The 18,500-nt window shown below is 44.4% G+C and overlaps 1 protein-coding gene across 1 annotated transcript in view; it reads right to left on the bottom strand.

Moving 5' to 3' along the window:
• Positions 1-1,212: 1,212 nt before the first annotated feature.
• LOC119178579 (replication protein A 14 kDa subunit) overlaps positions 1,213-18,500 on the bottom strand; it is a 47,205-nt gene continuing 29,917 nt past the window's right edge. The window contains exon 4 of the mRNA XM_037429789.2: positions 1,213-1,628. Coding sequence (XP_037285686.2) covers positions 1,552-1,628 — 77 coding nt within the window. The 3' untranslated portion in view covers positions 1,213-1,551. The remainder of the gene's footprint in view (positions 1,629-18,500) is intronic.

Genomic DNA, 18,500 nt, shown 5'->3' with positions numbered 1-18,500 from the left:
ATAAAGTGGCAGCAGCAAGCACAGGACAGAGTTGACTGGCGGAACATGGGAGAATCCTTTGTCCAGCAGAGGACGCAGTCAGACTGATCATGATGATATGTGGACAGAAGTGGCTATCTCGTGGCCTAAGACATTTATTTGCAGTCTTTATGTCCAGGCACACAGCACAACAAAATATATTGGCCGGATATATACATAGTACAAAGTAAACAAACAGTTCCATCACTTTGAGGTTTTTATTCTTTTGGAGAGAAATGATGGTGCATATAATTGATTTTTCCAACTTATCCTGGCCGATATGTTTCACAGCAGTCAACAGAGCAATAGCTTCTGCTGTGAAGATGCTTGTTTCTGGGTGTAGAGTAGCAGAGTCTGTAAATGAACTCCCAATCCCAGCACAATGTACGCCGGCAGGCGACTTGGAAGCAACAGTGAAAAACTCGGAACAGAAGTACTTTGCCTGCAGTTCAAGAAAGTGCATACGTATGTGTGGTTGTGGCGCATGCTTGGAGGTTTTAATGAAGGATATGTAGCAGTCAATTCGCTGACACTGCCATGATGGGAATGATCTCCCCAGAGGCATCATTCAGAGAGTAAAAATCGAGACATTCGTTTTTCAGTGAGCTTCTTGACTTCAAGTGAGAAAGGCTCTCTCACTGTAGATCGATTGAGTCTAGAAGATCGAGTACCCTTCACAGTGAAATAAGCAGAGTGGTCTAATTGTGCATTCCCTTTGGGAAAATATGTATTGCATGACGGTTGAAAACCGAATGACCAATAATTTGATTCTACGTAGAGACTTTGAATGCGGCTCGTCCTGAAGGCAACAGTGGCTAGGCAGATGCCCAAACATTAGATCCGACCAAGGATTGTCAGCGTTTTTGGTGTCCCAGGGTGATACACCACACTTTTATAGCCCGAACGTGTCTTCACATTACTCCTGTATAGATCCATTAAGCACTTCCCATCACTTCTCTGTGTTGTGTGTGACAATATTTTTAGTATATCCATTGTTCTTAGGCACTTAGTACTTAGGAACTTCATATGTCTCCACTCGTGCCGAAACGTTGTGGGGACAGTGAAAGTGCTGGTTATTTTTTGCCCTAAATCCTCACGAATATCCTGAAAAAATGACATAGGAGCTATGTGACTTCACATTTACAAACACTAGAATCCACCAAGTCTACAAAAGAGTGGGACGAGTTGCAAGAATCGTGAGAGTAGAACTTATTATTAAATTCATAGATCATTTCAATTTATTATGATGCCATTCATTGTATTCATTTATTTTACATTTATATTTCACCGTGTTCTTCCTCCTGATCTATCCAGGTGAGTGCGTAGCACTTGAATAATAAGATATACAGCATAAGAGATATATGCAAAAAATTATTATGTCAATTGTTTCACTTTGCAGAAAAACAAACAAAATGTTCACTTCCTGCAGTGCTGACACTGAAATACAAAAGTTCCGATACAAGGGCCCAACAAGCCCTTGTCACTGCAAAAAAAAAAAAAGCATGAATAAAGTGCCATGAATGCATGATGACGTTATGCAGGGGCCTTAGTTTGGTAATAATCCTTGGAATTCTGTACTTCCTCAACAACAGCATTGTAATTTTCCATGTCTGAAAACAGATAAAAATACGTGACAGTTTAGGGCAAATGCACCAGTAAATCACTATTTAACAGAGCCATTTCAAGCACGAATGCATTAGATATGCAAGCTTGACAGAGCAAAACAGCCATCGATTTATGAAACATTCAACTACTTTTGCCGCCCCTCAACACAGTAAAGTAGTAGAGCGGAAAGATACTGTAATCATACAATACATATTGCTTTCTAACTTTTAACCGTTAGTGAGCAAGGCTCCGAATGTGGGCGGCATTCACCACTGGGTAAAGCCCTTAAAAAAATAGCAATATGAAATGTAACCTCGATGAGTAGTCCTGTGCAGCTTTCCTTGATAGGCTGGTCCTAGAACCCCTTCTTTTTGAGCAAAGTTACTAGTTACTGTACGTCATATTTTTTCATTTTTTGAACACTGCCATGATGTTGTATATAGTAATACAAATATATAAATATATATATATACACTTATTGGCCAGCTGTTCACTCGTAACAAGTTCCCGTGCTACGTGACACCAAAAAAGCTCAAAAGAGTGTGCCACTTTCGCCGCCATGGCTACTGGTGGCGCTGACTGACTCTCCCACATTTAATTGATATATTAACCCTATAAAGTGGCTGGGGGAATAGCTGTCGAGGTAGCTCAGTGATAGAGCATAGAATGCATCATTCAAAGGTCGCAGGTTCGGATCCTGCCCACGGCAAGTTATCTTTTCATCCGCTTTTCTTCATATTTATATTACAATTTGGTCTAATATCGTCCCCCATACTTTCCTTGGCATTATTGTCTGTTAGATCTCATTATTATTGTGTAAAAATGCGGAAAAAATGAACCCTTAGGTATACAATTCTTTCCTTAATTCATTAACCAGAGTCTCGTACTGGCAGACTTAGTGCCTTTAGGTTGTATACGAGGGACTATTGCACAGCTGCCCACTCGTAACAAGTTCACGTGGTAGCTGAAGCCAAACAGGCTCAAAAGAGTGTGCCACACTCACCGCCATTGCTACTGGTGGTGCTGATTGACACTCCCACCCACGTTTAATTCACATATAAACCCTCTAAAGTGGCTGGGGGGACAGGTGTCGTGGTAGCTCAGTGGTAGAGCATCGAACGCGTCATTCGAAGGTCGCAGGTTCGGATCCTGCCCGCGGCAAGTTATCTTTTCACCCACTTTTCTTCATATTTACATTACAATTCGGTCTAATATCTTCCCCTATACTTTCCTCTGCATTATTGTCTGTTAGATCTCATTATTATTGTGTAAAAACACAGAAAAATGAGCCCTTAGGTATATATATATATATATATATATATATATATATATATATATATATAAGTTTCACCAGAAGGATGAAGCAATGAATGCGATAGCAACAAATTGCAAGGCTCGCACTCAACCCTTTCAGATCCAATATCGTGCAACTCTACAAAACATTGGTGTAAGAGCGAACGGCCGTACCAATGAGAGATGGTCCTTTTGCAGCCTCTATGCACCAATAGCGCAGCCTTATAGAGGTGTTCATGAGCCATTTGCACTGATGCCTGCTGTGATGACACGTGCGCATACCAATCGCTACCACGTCCTTAGAATAAATGTTCGAGGCTGCTGCTAGAGTGATCAGAGCCTTTACGAAATCCAAACTACAGCCCTTTCTATGAAAGGGAAAAGACGGTGTTTTGTAAATAACATGGTAAATACACTCCTGAGCAAGAGGCTTGTTGGCTGTCACACCTTGCGGCTAAATTCGGGTGCTGCGGTGCAGGGCGGAGCTGATAAGTAAGTTTGGTGCAGCAGGAGTGGTACAGCACGGGATGGCTCAGTAAATTAATTTTTGCAAACAGTGGGGCAAATGCACGAGCTGTTCCACCCCTGTATCTTTTATGCAAGCAACAGAAGCAAAGATTGCAACCATTATAGGTTTTCAAAAAAAACAAAAACAAAAACTTCTGCTCTAGGTGATGATGACATCTCACTATTGCCTGTAAAGAATTCCATCGTTTGCTTGATATAATCATTCACTTATACACCTAAGCAGATGTTGGCTACTATTGATTGATTTGTGGGGTTTAACGTCCCAAAACCACCATATGTTTATGAGAGACGCCGTAGTGGAGGGCGCTGGAAATTTCGACCACCTGAGGTTCTTTAACGTGCACCCAAATCTGAGTACACGGGCTTACAATTTTCGCCTCCATCGGAAATGCAGCCGCCACAACCGGGATTTGATCCCGCGACCTGCGGGTCAGCAGCCGAGTAACTTAGCCACTAGACTACCGTGGCGGGGCATGTTCGCTACTGGATTTCTAAATAAATTAAAGATAGCCCGTGTTAACGCGATAGCATTAAAGTACTCGTTTCACAGAAATATCGGCCTCAGCGTCATTGCTTGTGAATGGAAAGTCATCATCTTTCCATGACCGAATTGAGCACCTTTGCATGATTGAAAAATAGAGAAAGATACAAATAAAATAATAAAAAATTCTGGGATTGAGTGGGGATCGAACTTAGAGGATATGCATCGTAAGTGGGTTTTCTACCAAACAGCCATGCCTCTACTCAAAAATACAGTGAAAATAACTTCCTGTGCTTCTAAATGCAGTGAAAGTAATACTTGTGCTTTACAAACACACACATCCTGTGTACATGCTTTACAATTCATCATAAAATATTGCTGTAATAATGTGCAGTACAAGTGTACATTGCCATTGAGTGTCAGAAAATTAGATTATCATAATGACTTCATAGTTTAAAGCCAGTCACCCACTACAAAGGGCCAACACACCACTACACCATTAAGGCCACATAGTGGATGCATAGCAAGTACGAAAAGATTTTATACACTAAGTGTGTGAAGCAAGCACTAGGACCAGATTATCACTGTTGTGTTCAACTATTAAAGGCAAAGCTTCAAGGTCCCCCAATTTTTACTGTTGTTTTCAAAGGTGGAAAGAAAACATAGGTTGGTATTTACGGGCCAACGCTAGTTAGGCCAAGTTTTTCTAATGTTGCAAAAAGAATTTATATGTTTCTTTAGCTACCATGTCACAAATAATGAATAAGTGATTATCAATACAGTTTTCAACCAAGGAAGTAGACTGACATCGCACCACTTCATATAAAACTGTCTTCACTCAAAACACTTAAATGAAACACTTCACTATTGGTCTATTCTTTGACTTCAGGAAAGTGTTTCATTCAGTTCAACATGATATTCTCTTAGTAAATTTAGAAATCTATGGAATTCGTCGCATTGCTAAAAGCCTTATGGAACGCTACTTGACTAAACGACAACAATACTGCAATGAAGATGTGCGAGTGTACGGGACACAAAAGTAGTGGAGCTGGCGCTTATGGTTAGGCAAACCGGACTGGGCTTGTCCGGCAAGTCCTGCTGTCCGGCCATTTCATCACAACTGTAAATAAACCCATTTCTTCTTAACAATCTATAAAACTACATAACCACACTTACTCTAACAACAAAACACTGAAATATGGTGTACCTCAGGGCAGTATAATAAGACCTTTCCTAATCACTGAGACATGAATGATATAATAAGCATTCCTTCATCTTGAATGTTATCCTATATACAGACAGCACTAACATCTTTTTTTTTCAGGCTTTTATCTAATAGAACTTGAGCAGAGAGAAAATAGTTGGCTTGAAAAATTAGACTGATAGTTGAGAGTAAATCCACTGAGATTAAACATAAAAAATGCTCGTTTTATTCTATTTAGTCCTAAAAACAAAGCAAGCAACAATCCCAAATTAGTTAAAAAAAAGAACATGAAAGAATCTGCTGCTGGACCTGTTAGTACATGCTTGAAGATACGCAAACCAGCTTAAGGATGCGTACACAAGAGGGCCTCTGTCATAGCATCTTCTTGTGTAAGCGCCATTAGGCTGGTTTCTAAATGCAAAGCGTTTTTTCGCATACTGTTAGCACATTTCGTGTGTCTATTTATCAATCTAGGCGCCTACATCTAGGTGCTCTCGTCATCACCCCCTTAAGTTGGGGCAAACCATGATTTGTGAGGGAGGAAACATGGTTTGACAAACATGAGTCGGTAGTCAAGCATAGCGCCCGGATCGTCAACACGGATGATAGCCACACAAAACACTAACCGCTCAACACTGGCCTGGTGTTTTCTTTACAAAACCAGTGGAAAAAACGCCGCAGCCACACAAACTGCAGGAAGAATGAAGACGAAGAGAGAGACGCCACTAAATAAAGTCGCTAGCTTTGACGCCGGCGAAATGGTAACCCCTGAGAAAAAGACCAAATCAGTCCCGAAACATAAGGCCAGTGCTTGGTTTTAATTTTATCATTAATTTTAACACAGCGGCTGAAGAGTTTGTTCTATTCGTACACGATTTGGGAGTGTACTTCAGTGTTTTAGAGCAGCTCAGGAAGCAGAAATAATGCTGCTTTGGAGCAGCTTTGGCGCAGTAAAAAGGGAGTGTCAGAGCAGGTTCGGAGAACCAAAAAGTGTGTTTTGAAGAAACAAAAATTAGTTTTGGAGCAGATTTCTAGGGTCAAACATCATTATCAATCAAAATTATTTTTGTTGTTAAAAGTTTCAATAGTTACACCCATAGAGTTTCACACAGTAATACCTAGAAAGGAATTTGGCCCTCCGATCCTATACCTCCATGAGAATTATGGGAAGTACAGGCTTCGGATTGATAGGGTCAGTTAGCGAACTATCTACAGATCTTTTTCTACAGTTTCAGTTTCATTCTTTGCCCAGTGCAAGTGGTTGGGTGCAGTGAAATGCACTGAAGCAGCGCCACTGTTGTTCAAAGAGGCTTAAGACCACTAGGTCTGAAATTTCCTGTGACGTTAAAGCTTTGCGAGTTGTATTTGACAGTTAAAACGAAGTGTCGTCCACTCAGCGCTGTGCATAGACGTAACGTCTCATGCCAGAGCAGAATATTCCATCGAGTTCATGCTTTTTCACGAGCGCGTCTTTCCTCAACTCGTTTTAAATAGACTGCAAAACGATGATAAAGCTAAGTACACGCACCGTCACGCTGTGATAACTCGATTTCACAACAAACCAGAGGTGCGTTGGGGCAGACCACTTGGACAGACGCACCTAGCATCACACAAAACGAAACGTTAGGTGTTTCTCACTTATTACTGTACTGTTATTTCCATAAATAGATAATGTGCACTTTTGAGAGAAAAACAAGCATGCTTGTTATTAAGTATTACGAAAAATAATTTGATAAATCTTGATGCAAATGTGGTACGCACGCTATGGCAGAGTTGCCTCACCAGGAAAACTTTCTGCAATAAAGCTTGCGTACAAATAAATGAAATAAGTTTCAAATAAATATGAGCTCATATGACTGATAGGACTATAAAAGAAGTGTCATGAATCTCAAGAACGTAACCCATACGAAGCAGATCCGAAGCCTGTACTTCCCATCATTTCTATGGTGGTACGCACGCTGCTGAAGGAGCTCACATAGAAAATAGCGCCAGATTGCTCGCTTGGTATTATTGTATGAAACTTTATGGTTACTCAAACACTCAGTACTAAACATCATTATCAGCCTGACTATGCCAACTGCAGGGCAAAGGCCTCTCCCATAATCCGCCAATCAACCTGGTCTTATGCTTTCTGCTGCCATGTTACACCTGCAAACTTCTTAATCTCCTCTGCCTACCTAACTTTGTCTCCCCCTCACCTGCTTGCCTTCTCATGGAATCCAGTCAGTTACCCTTATTGATCAGCAGTTATCCTGCCTATGCGCTACAGGCCTAGCCCATGTCCATTTCTTCTTCTTGATTTCAACTATGATATCTTTAACCCCGGTTTGTTCCCTGACCCACTCTGCTCTTTTCTTTTCCCTTAAGGTTATACCTATCGTTTTCCTTTCTATTGCTAATGTAGTAGAATACTAAACTTGTCACCTACAATATTGTGTGTGTATTCCCATCATCGAACTTCATAGCTGGGGAAGAAAAAACTCAAAAAACAAGGAATAAGCGATTATTATCTTGTTTTCATGATTGCTTACTTTGTTTCGCACATCAGGTGCAATGCTGCGAGTGGTGTTTCGGTTTAATGCAAAGCTAGTTTCGATTTCATATAAAGTATTTTCGCCCTTAGGGGGCGCTGCTACACTGTGTATATATGCGCGGCATTGTATATAATACAAGAGTTTCTGCTTCGCTATTGGCTGCTGAGTACTTCTCGTCAGTCGGCGTTTCAGCGTTGTGCCCTGTGTTCGCCGTGCGGATCTTTTTTACCTTATTTTGCAGTGAAAGACGAACTGTCTTATGCCGATGGGCTCATTTACCGTGGGGAACGTGTTACAGTTCCAGAAACTTGCAGCGGGCAATTATTTCAGTTAGCCTACGAAAATCCAGGCACAATCTGAACAAAGCAGCTGCTTTGTGACAGGTACTTGTGGCCGTGCCTTGACAAACAAGTGTAAATGCAGCTCGGAACTGTTACATCTGTCAGGCTGCCGACAAATCGGCGAAACCTGTCTTTGCACCCCTACAACCAGTTTATTTTCCTGAGAAACCGTGGGGGAAGTTAGGCATGGACATTATTGGTCCTCTTTCAAATATTCCCTCAGATTATTGCTTCGCAGCCACTTTGACTGACTATTACTCCAAATGGCCTGAGGTTTGTTTCGTTCGATATGTTACATCTAATGCAGTCATAACCTTTATGACTTCCGTCTTCGGCCGTGAAGGTTTTCCAACATGCTTAGGAACAGACAATGGTTCCCACTTTAACTCTCATCAGTAAGAAACTTTTCTTTCCGAACGAGGTATTCGACAACTCTGTTCTTCCAACTACTATCCTCAAGCCAATAGGCAGGTTGAGCGGTTAAACAGGGTCCTGAAAGAGTACATTCAGCTAGCCCAACTAGAATAATGTCCTCTAAAGAAGGCAATTACAGAGTATTTGGGTACTTACCGTTTCTCTGCCCATGTTTAATAAGCGTCAACCTCGCACAGCGGTTGACACAACTGATCTGCTGTTCCCTTCTACTTTAAGTCATTATCGGACTATACCCTAAAGACGTGAGTTTTTCATAGGCAGAAGCACATGAAGAATTATGTGGATCAGAAGCGAGGAGCCAAAGCTTCAGTCATCTGGCCAAAGAGTCAAAGTGCGTGTTCCAGGGAAAAAAACACACGTTAAGAGGTCCGTTTACTGTTATGTCTGCAGTGGAATCCCAAGCATTTAAGCTCAGCGATGGATTGGTTTGGAATGCTTCTAAACTGGTAATCGTCCATTTCGAATGGGAACCACCTTCACACTTGCACTCTTCAATACCCTTGCAGAACCAGTCGCAATACCCTGCCTCGGTTCCACGGTTGGTTCCTATCTCTATTCCTGCAGCATCACCATTTTTCCCTGGGAAAATGGTATTCAGGCACCAGTTGCAAGTCCGGCTGTGGTGCCCAGCCACCATGAAGTTTTACCGTGCACCGAGCACGCTTCCGACGAGTCAAGTCCTCGTGGCAGTATTCTTTCTAACACTAATGGACATGCTTCCAAACCTTCAGGTTCTCATGCTTCACGTCAGGGTTCTCCGTCCCCAGCTGCAACTGAGGGATGCTTAAGCGAGTCGTCGGACTCCAATTATTCCCGTACACTCTAAGCTGTGCCCGAGCAGTGTGTAAGCGAGCCAGTGGGCTCATTTTTACATACAGAACTTCCTGCTTCGCAAGGAAGCACTTCAAAACGCAATGAGCTTCGGCGTTCTAAGCGTTCGTGTAAGAAACCGTCCAGGTTTAAGGACGTGTCTTAAATTTTTCTTTCTTACTCACATGTTGGAATTTATACCATACGTATGCATTGTTGTGTGTATGCTGTACATTCATTTATTGTATAAGGGTGTAAGGAATACGTGGGTATGCTGTGATTTTTTGTTGACGTATGCATTGTTGTGTGTATGCTGTACATTCATTTATTGTATAAGGGTGTAAGGAATACGTGGGTATGCTGTGATTTTTTGTTGTTTGTATAAGTGCTTTCAGCCATGGTGCGCTGTATACATAGCTATGTTTTTTTCTTCTTCTCATGCCACTTCTCTCGTCTTCAACCGGTTACTTTACGAATAAATGAGGGGGGATGTTAAGATTGTAAATACAGTAGTTTAAGGTTGCACAAATTCTATGTGTCCTACCACTCCGCTTAAAACTGTATAAGGTTATACAGGTTACTTAAGAGCCATTAATAATTCTAATAATAATTCAAAATAAGGATAATAGCCTGCATATTTCGTTATATAAGGATCTTAGAACCACATGTTCTTTTCTTTCTAGGGGGGAACGATGTCATGTTTCGGTTTCATGCAAAGCTAGTTTTGGTTTCTTGTAAAGTATTTCCGCCTGTAGGGGGCGCTGCTACCCTGTGTATATATGCGCGAGATTGTATATAATAAAAGAGTTTCTGCTGCACTACTGGCTGCTGCGTACTTCTTGTCGGCTGGCACTTTAGCGTCGTGCCCTGTGTTCCCCGTGCGGCGCGTCCGCCGCACGATACTATACTGCGGAAGATATGGAAAAAGTTCAGTCAGCAAAATCTACCACTCCGTATGTATTGCAGCTGGCATTCATCGTCGTTAACGCTGGCACGAGCTGGGCAGGTATATATATCCGTGTGATGCTTTTGATTTTTTTCAAAAAAAAAAAAAGAAAAGGCTTTCTAGTGGGTTTTGGGCAGCACCTGCTGTGGTACCGTATTTGTTTAGCAATGGCTCACATCAAGAGATGCACATTTGTACTTGTACGCACACTGCCACTTAATATGTGATAAAGCTGCACGGCTTGCTCGTACAAATTACCGAGGTGTCACTGTGTTGCTAGTTAATGCACAGTTACTAATGTTGGTGCCACCGCTTTTGCCGGAAAACCCCGGAGATAACAGTGATGAGACGGGCACTAGCAAGCCACATGAATGGACCGAATTACATGATCAAACTGCACTGGATAAAGATGTGGTCACATTCTTTGTGTAGCCAACGCTCAGTGTTGCTCGGTCGATGACAATAATCGACTAGATTTAGTCGTTTACAATTCCAATTGTTGATTATCGCGGATGTTGCCGTTTATGCGCAACCTGGCGCAGAATGGTGCAGCCTTTCCATCTCTGCATATAGGACAAAGGGTAGTTGGTATAGTTATCTTAGTCCTGTTCGTTTGCACGCAGCTTTTTGTCATTATGTACACTGAAACCCCGCTATAATAAATTCAGATATAACAAACTAAGTGCAGAATAACTTTGCAACGAATAGTGTTATAAATATTAGTTTATAATGAATTGCCAGATATAATGAAGTATTTTCGACACAGATGTGGCTTTGTTTTAATGAGGTATGAGTGTGAGCTTAACTTTCAGTCTTGCTACAATGATAAGCTGAAGGTTTGCTGGTACTTGAGCATTTTGGAATAGAATTCTGCAGCTTCGCACATCAGAGCATCAATGTGATTACAACACATGTGATAGTGGGATAGTGCAAACTAATATCAACCACTTTTCATGCATTTAGATTATAGTTCAAGGGTTGATTCATTGATATGTAGGGTTTAATGTCCCAAAACCACAATATTGATACATAACATGAAAGAAGAGATCGAAGTTTGTTTTTGTTTGATGCTGGACTGGCGCCATCTTGCTTGTCGAGTTCGGTGCGTTGTGAATAGATTATTAAAGAAGTTACTCGTAACATTAATGGAGGAGGTGGATGACCCCTGTTCCTCGATGGAGACGTGCAGTGGTCGCAACATCGGTGACCTTTCGACTGCTGGTACTTCCTCTACGCCAATTTCATAAGTCCAAGCCACCACCTACGTCCACTCCCGCATCTCCGGGATCCCGGCACTTTGTCCGGTGATGGTACGATCGATCTTGACACTTGGCTGAACATAGGCAAAGAGCAACGTTGGTGTGCTTCTTTACGAGCCATCATTGACAAACTGGAGTCAACGCCTTGTGACCTGTCCCTACAAATGTTTTTGGTGAAAAACGGGATCCTATACCGCCGTAACCTTGATTCCTTCAGATCAGACCTACTTCCTGTCATCCCTGCGCACCTGCGTTCCACTGTCCTGACCAACTTCATGAGGCTCCCATGACGGGCCATTTGGGCGTTTCTCACACATACAATCCGGTACGACGTCGTTTTTTTTTGGCCTGGACTTGTTCTGACCTGGACTTGCCCACTCTGTTCGATGCTATGTCGCCGCTTGTGAGTCCTGCCAGCGTTGCGAAATGCTGTGTGCACTCCCAGCCGGCAACCATCAGCCGATCGACGTTCCCACTGAACCTTTCTTTCGAGTTGGTCACGACCTGTTGGGTTCTTTTCCACTCTCCACAGCCAGAAATAAATAGATTGCTCTAGCCACAGACTACGCCACGCTGGACGCAATCACACGAGCACTCCTGACCAGTTGCGCTACTGACGTTGCGGACTTTCTGCTGTACGACATAATATTAGAGCACGGTGCTCCCAGCCCACTTCTCACCTATCATGGCCGCATGTTCCTATCAGCTGTCGTTCACAAAACCCACAGGTCTTGCCATACCAAGCACAAATTTACTACTTCGTACCATCTCCAGTCAAACGGCCTCACAGAGCACCTCAACAGGACCCTAACCAATATGCTTGCCAAATATGTTGCGCCAGACCACCAGGATTGGGAAATTTATCTGCCCCATGTGACATTCGCCTAAGATTCATCCCGTCACAACACTGCCGGCTACTCGCCCTTCTATCTCCTATATGGCCGGTATCCAACTCTACCCTTAGACTGTGACCTGCGGCTACTGAATATGCTCGGGAAGCCACCACACGCGCCCCCCACGTGCGCCAAGTTGCCCATAATTGTCTACAGGCCTCACAGGCGCACCAACGACAGTTCTACGATTTTCACCATAGGGACATGCACTTTTCCCCAGGTTCTCTCGTGCTCCTCTGGTCACCCACTCAGCGTGTGGGACTGTCTGAGGAACTGTTGTCGCCCTACAATGAACCATCGTAAAGTTCGCCAAGTGACAGTCGTCATGTACGAGATTGTCCCAACCAATCCAACAAAGTCATCGTCAGCTCCGAGCGACACCGTTCACGTGGCTCGGCTAAAGCCCCATTAGCCCCCTTCGACATCATCTGGGTAGATTTAGAACCAGGACGGTGCTTCTACTGCCGGGGGTTATGATACATAACAGCCGCTAAATGCGGCTGGATGAAAGAAGAGGACAAAGTCAGTCTTCGCTTGATGCTGGACTGGCACCATCTTGCTCGTCGAGTTCTGTGTGTTGTGAATAGATTATTAAAGAAGTTACTCGTAACAATATGATTAAGAGAAACACTGTAGTGGAGGGATCCGGAAATTTCGACCACCTGGAGTTTTTTAACATGCACCCATTAGTATAAGGGTATTATTGAATTTCCCCCAAGAAAACAGCCACACCACTACACGAACATTTAAAAATTTGACAGATCCCATGTACCTTGGGAATCAATGTTATGCAAAGCATGCAGATGGCACGTGAACATAATTTATTTTTTTTATGATGATGATGAATGGTGCTTAATGGCACAAGGGCCACTGATGGGCAAAGAGCACCAGAACAAGCTATGGCGTGTGAGCGATGATGGTGTTAAGTGGCTGTATGGGGGCCTGAAATATTGTACTATAATGTGCGTAAAACAAATAGTATTTAAAATCATGAGATCCACAAGAGTGAGTACAATGAAAATGAGTGGCGAGTAGTCTAAGCAGTACTGCGAGAACAATAGATTAGAATAAATGCCTCGTCAATTCCTTTCTCAATAAGAGCTGGGAGGCCAGTACTTTCCATAGAGCAGCTACCGCAACAGAAGCCTCTACTGACAACAGATGACACTGAAGATATGCACATTTTAAAAACTCCAAAAGTGACCTGTTTCTAATGAGAGGCTCTTTGCCTAAAAACATCAAGGCATGGAAAAGAATTTGTGCTTGTAAAACAACAGGAAATGCTTTTTTCTATGCAACTCTAGTTCTGTGTATAGTAGGAAGATATGCAACACTGTCAGAGGCTCACCACATCTATCGCAGCTAGGCAAGTCGCCCCCGGACAAATGATGTACATGAGTACTGTAAGGGTGCCTTATTCTAAATCTACAGAGTGTGATTGCTGCATGTGTTTTTAAAGTTGTCAGTCAGTTACCTAGCTCTGTGTTGACCATGCGCAGCTTATTTTATGTTTGACTGTCCCATAGATATTGCAAGCGTGACTTGAGTATTTTCCTCAGAAGGGCATCAGGTCCAGTGTGAGGATCTTCCCTGGATGTTTTAGAGCCATCTGTATGGACAGATGTAGCTAGCCGGTCAGCTATTGCATTGCCCTCAATATCTCGGGGCCCAGGCGCCCAAAACGCCCTAATGTTCTTCTAGGACGAGTAAACGATGCATAGCAGTGAATAGAGCCACATTATTACCACATATTTTAGTTTTTTCAAAGTTTTCATTGCTTTCACGTTGCTTGAAGACTCCGTGTATATAATTGACTTAGATATGTTTGATTCTTTAATGTGCTAAACAGCCACTAATATCGTGTATGCTTCTGCTGTGAATATGCTTGTATTTGAATGCAGTGTGCCAGCCTCTGACAGGGCTGGGACGACCACTGCACACGGTACGCCATCATGAGACTTCGATGCGTCTGTGAAGAATTCAGGACAAGAATATTTGTGATGAAGGTCAAGAAAGTGTGTGTGGATATGTGCAGCCGAGGCATGCTTCTAAACTTCTACAAAAGACAAATCACAGTTTATGAGCTGCTATCCACACAGCGAGAGAGAGAGAGAATTAACTTTAATAAAGGTTCTGAAGGTGACTGGGCACCCCTTACGGGGGCCAGCCCGGTGGCTCCGCCCATGTGGGGACTGGGAGTCGGAGCTCGCCAGCCACCTTTTGGGCCTTCTGGACGGCCTGGTGTTGAAGGGCCCTGTCGGGGCTCCTGAGGTGGTTGAACCAGTCGTCCTTGGTGGCAGGGGACCCGAAGCTAGCGTTCAGCACGGGACACTGCCACAGCATGTGACTTAAATCGCACCTTGAATTTTGGCATTTGGGGCATTCTGGCCCAAATGCTGGTAGGTATTTGCTGCAGATATAGGGGCTGAGGTAACTGTGCATTTGCAGCAGTCGAAGCGTTAATTGTTGTGCTTTATTTAGTGCTAAGTGAGGTGAGGGGAATTCCTTTCTAAATAACTTATAGTGCAAGCAAATTTCATGATATGATAGGAGTGGCTCCCGGTGCGTGTTGGTGTCCCCGGCCAGTGAGCCGGACCGCGACCCCCCGCGGCACGTAATATCACGCGCGAGGTTATGGGCCAGCTCATTACCATTGGGGACCCCTGGTTGAACGTTGATCCCTTCATGACCAGGGAACCAGTGGATATACTTGTCTACAGTTATCTGAACAGATGCTAGAACTCTTAATGCCGCCTGGCAAAGTGTACCGCGGCGGTATGCCAGTGCAGCGGGTTTAGAGTCGGTAAATACTGCGTCGCGCTGAGAGAGTGCTAGAGCAAGGGCAATGGCCACTTGTTCAGCCTCGGAGGCTTTCTGTGTTTTTACGGTAAGAGCATTAAGAGCTTTTCCGTCTGGGGCGACCGCCACAGCTGCAAAGTAGGGTTTGTCCACGTATTTGGCGGCGTCTACGAAAACCACGTCTGTCGCGTGTAGGTTGGCCGCTTTTAGTAAGGATTGAGCTCCTGCCCTTCTTCGAGCCTGATTGTGCACCGGGTGCATGTTCCTGGGAAAGGGTAGCACTGTGATTTTAGCGTGAAGGTGTTGCAGTAATGATTCTGGTTCGTTAACTTGAGTTGGGATAGGAAGACCTATGTGTGAGAGGAGTTCCTGACCCGCAGCTGTTGAAGACAGGCGTATGAGTTGGGACATTCTTTGTGCTTCGATGATTTCTTGGGACGTGTTATGTACCCCAAGGGTTAGCAGGCGCTGCGTGCTTGTGGACATGGGTAGACCAAGTACTCATTTTGTGCATTTTCGGATGAGGTTGTCTGCTTTCGTTTCATCGCCTTTGCTCCACGGGTGAGCGCAGGTAACGTAGTGAACGTGGCACATTAAGAACGCATGAAAGATGCATAGTAAGCTTTCTTCTGTGAGTCCTGCATGTCTATTAGCGACGCGTCGGGCGAGGTGCATGACTGCCTCCGCTTTTTTGGTGAGATGTGTGATGGTTAAGTCGTTTTTGCCATTCTCCTGTAGAGTAACGCCCGGAATTCGAACCGACGACACTATCGGGATAACCGAGCCATCCATTGTGGAGAGGTGTATGGTAGGTTCGGCTTTGGTGCGGCCGTACTATGGTGGCAGAAGTAGCAACTCGGACTTAGATGCCGATAGTTTGAGGCCCGTGGGCTTTAAAAATATTTGTACTGCAGTGACTGTTTCCTGAAGGCTCGCTTCGATTTGTCCATCGCTCCCTCCAGTACGCCAAATAGTAATATCGTCGGCGTAGAGCGCGTGTTCTACGCCTTCGATGTGTCTCAGCTTTTGCGAAAGTCGCCTGAGGGCTAAATTAAAAAGAAACGGTGAGAGCACCGACCCTTGCGGGGTGCCGCGCGGGCCTAGGTTGTAGGTGTGTGACTTGAGATCCCCAACTTTAAGTGTGGCCGTTCTGGCTCTGAGGAAAGAGCGGACGTATTCGTAGAAGCGGCGGCCTAAGCCTGCCTCCTGAATCTCGTGTAGTATATGAGCGTGGCTTATGGTATCAAAAGCTTTCTCTAAGTCAAGAGCTAGGATTGCTCTGAGGTCTTTGCTCCTTACTCTAAGTAACGTCTCCTACAGCATGAGAAGTATGTCCTGCGTGGCCATAGCCGGCATGAACCCTACTTGATTGAATGGGAAGAGGTGTTTTTGCTCTGAATATTTTGTGACTCGACGGAGAATGACGTGCTCCATGACCTTACCCACACAGGATGTGAGGGAGATGGGTCGTAGAGAGTCTAGTTCCAGGGGTTTGTTCGGCTTGGGAATGAGTATGACGGTCGCGGCCTTCTATTCTGGCGGGACGCTCCCTTGCTCCTAAAATTCATTCATGTGGGTGGCTAGTGATTCAATGTCATGGTCAGCCAGGTTGCGGAGTAGCTTGTTGGTGACTCCGTCAGGACCCGGGGCTGACTCAGCATTGAGCTCTGCTATTACCGCGCGTATTTCAGCGCTAGTTATAGCCTGCTCAAATGGGTGGTCTGTGGCCCCCGCGTAAGGTTGATAGTCCTTATGTGAGGTAGGTTCTGTGCATAGATACCGGGCTGCTGTAGCATCTAAAATCTGCGCGTCGGTAAGTTGCTGTCCTCGCGCTTTGTGTAACAGTCTATCTAGAGTTAGTCGTTGCTCTGACTTGGTGGGCTTGTCGCTGAGCAGATGCCTGAGAAGGTCCCATTTTAGACCCTTTCTCAAGCGTGCGTCAAGCGAATTACACACCTCGTTCCACTGATTACGTGCTAGTGTAAGAATGTACTCTTCGATTTGTCGGTTGAGCAATGCAATTCTTTTTCGTAGCCTACGATTGAGTTTATGCATTCTCCATCTTTCTCGAAGACTTTTGTGAGCCTCCAGGAGATGCGCGAGGTGGCTGTCCATGTGGTCTATGTTCCGTGTTGTAGAAATATTTTTGGTAGCTTGTTTTACGTTCCGCTGTAGTCTCGCAAAGAGTTCAGAGAGTGAAGAGTAATGATTGGTGTCTTGTTTGCGTATTTGCCTGAAGAAGTTCCAGTCTACTACTTTAAAGTCTCTGGGCTCGAGGCTGCCTATATTGACTGTTGTGCTACACATAAAGTGATCGCTACCAAGGTTAGCTAGCAGATTAACCCATGTGGGATTCGAAACGTTGCGTACTAGGGTCAGGTCAGGGGATGAGTCCCATGACAGTGAGTTACCTATGTGTGTGGGGGTAGAGAGGTCGTTAAGTAACATGAGATTGTGTTGAGTTATGTGTGTTTGTAAGTGGCGTCCTTTCTGTGTTGTGCGATTGTAACCCCATTCTACATGGGGGGTGTTGAAGTCCCCCGCGATGATGAGGGGATGGTTGCCTGCTATCTGCGTCGCTTTAGTTAGTAGTGTGGTGAATGTTTCTGTGCTGTGTGAAGGTGAACTGTACACGTTAAGGATGAATACCGATTGCTTAATGTGAGCGTTGGGAATGATCTCTATCATCTGATGCTCTATTTTGAGGTCTGGGCGTACTGCATGTGTCGTGTAAGCATAAGGCTTAGCCACACAGGCGGCTATTCCTCGAGCTTTGTTCCCACAGACGGCCTCGACTCTGTATCCGCGAAGAGCGAATCGGTTGATACGCGTTTCCTGCAGGAGAATGACGGCCGGTCGTTGGGTCATAGAGCCAATGAATTGTTGTAACGTTTCTCTCCGCGTACGGAGGGTACTTGCGTTCCATTGCCAAATTGTGAATGATTGTGACGACGCCATTTTAAGGTCTAGGTATTAGCCCAGCGCCCTTACTGCGTGCCAGGTCTTCCTCCAACACCTTAGTCCTCGCGTCTATTTGTGCTGGCCATGCAGCCAACTCGATAAGTTGTTTCTGCATGCTCTCTAGTTTAGCGTTGAAAGCGCTATACTCGGCCGTGGTCTCTGTGCGGTACTGCTCTAGTATCGCGTATATATTGGCTGTAAACCGGTCAAATTCGGATTGCTCTTCGGCCTGGAGCGTCGGGCCTGCCCGTTTCTTAGCGCCGCGTATCGAGACGGGGCCGCTGATAATGCTACCCTCGTGCGATTCGGGGGCCTGTTGTTTTGCTAGCTCTTCTTTAAGCGATTGGATTTCTTTAGCCTGCTCCGCATACATGCGTTTTAACTGTGCTAGTT

This window comes from Rhipicephalus microplus, chromosome 1, assembly GCF_043290135.1.
Source record: "Rhipicephalus microplus isolate Deutch F79 chromosome 1, USDA_Rmic, whole genome shotgun sequence".
Taxonomy (NCBI): domain Eukaryota; kingdom Metazoa; phylum Arthropoda; class Arachnida; order Ixodida; family Ixodidae; genus Rhipicephalus; species Rhipicephalus microplus.
The sequence above is the reverse complement of the archived record's forward strand: the minus strand, read 5'-3'. Positions and strand labels throughout refer to the sequence as shown.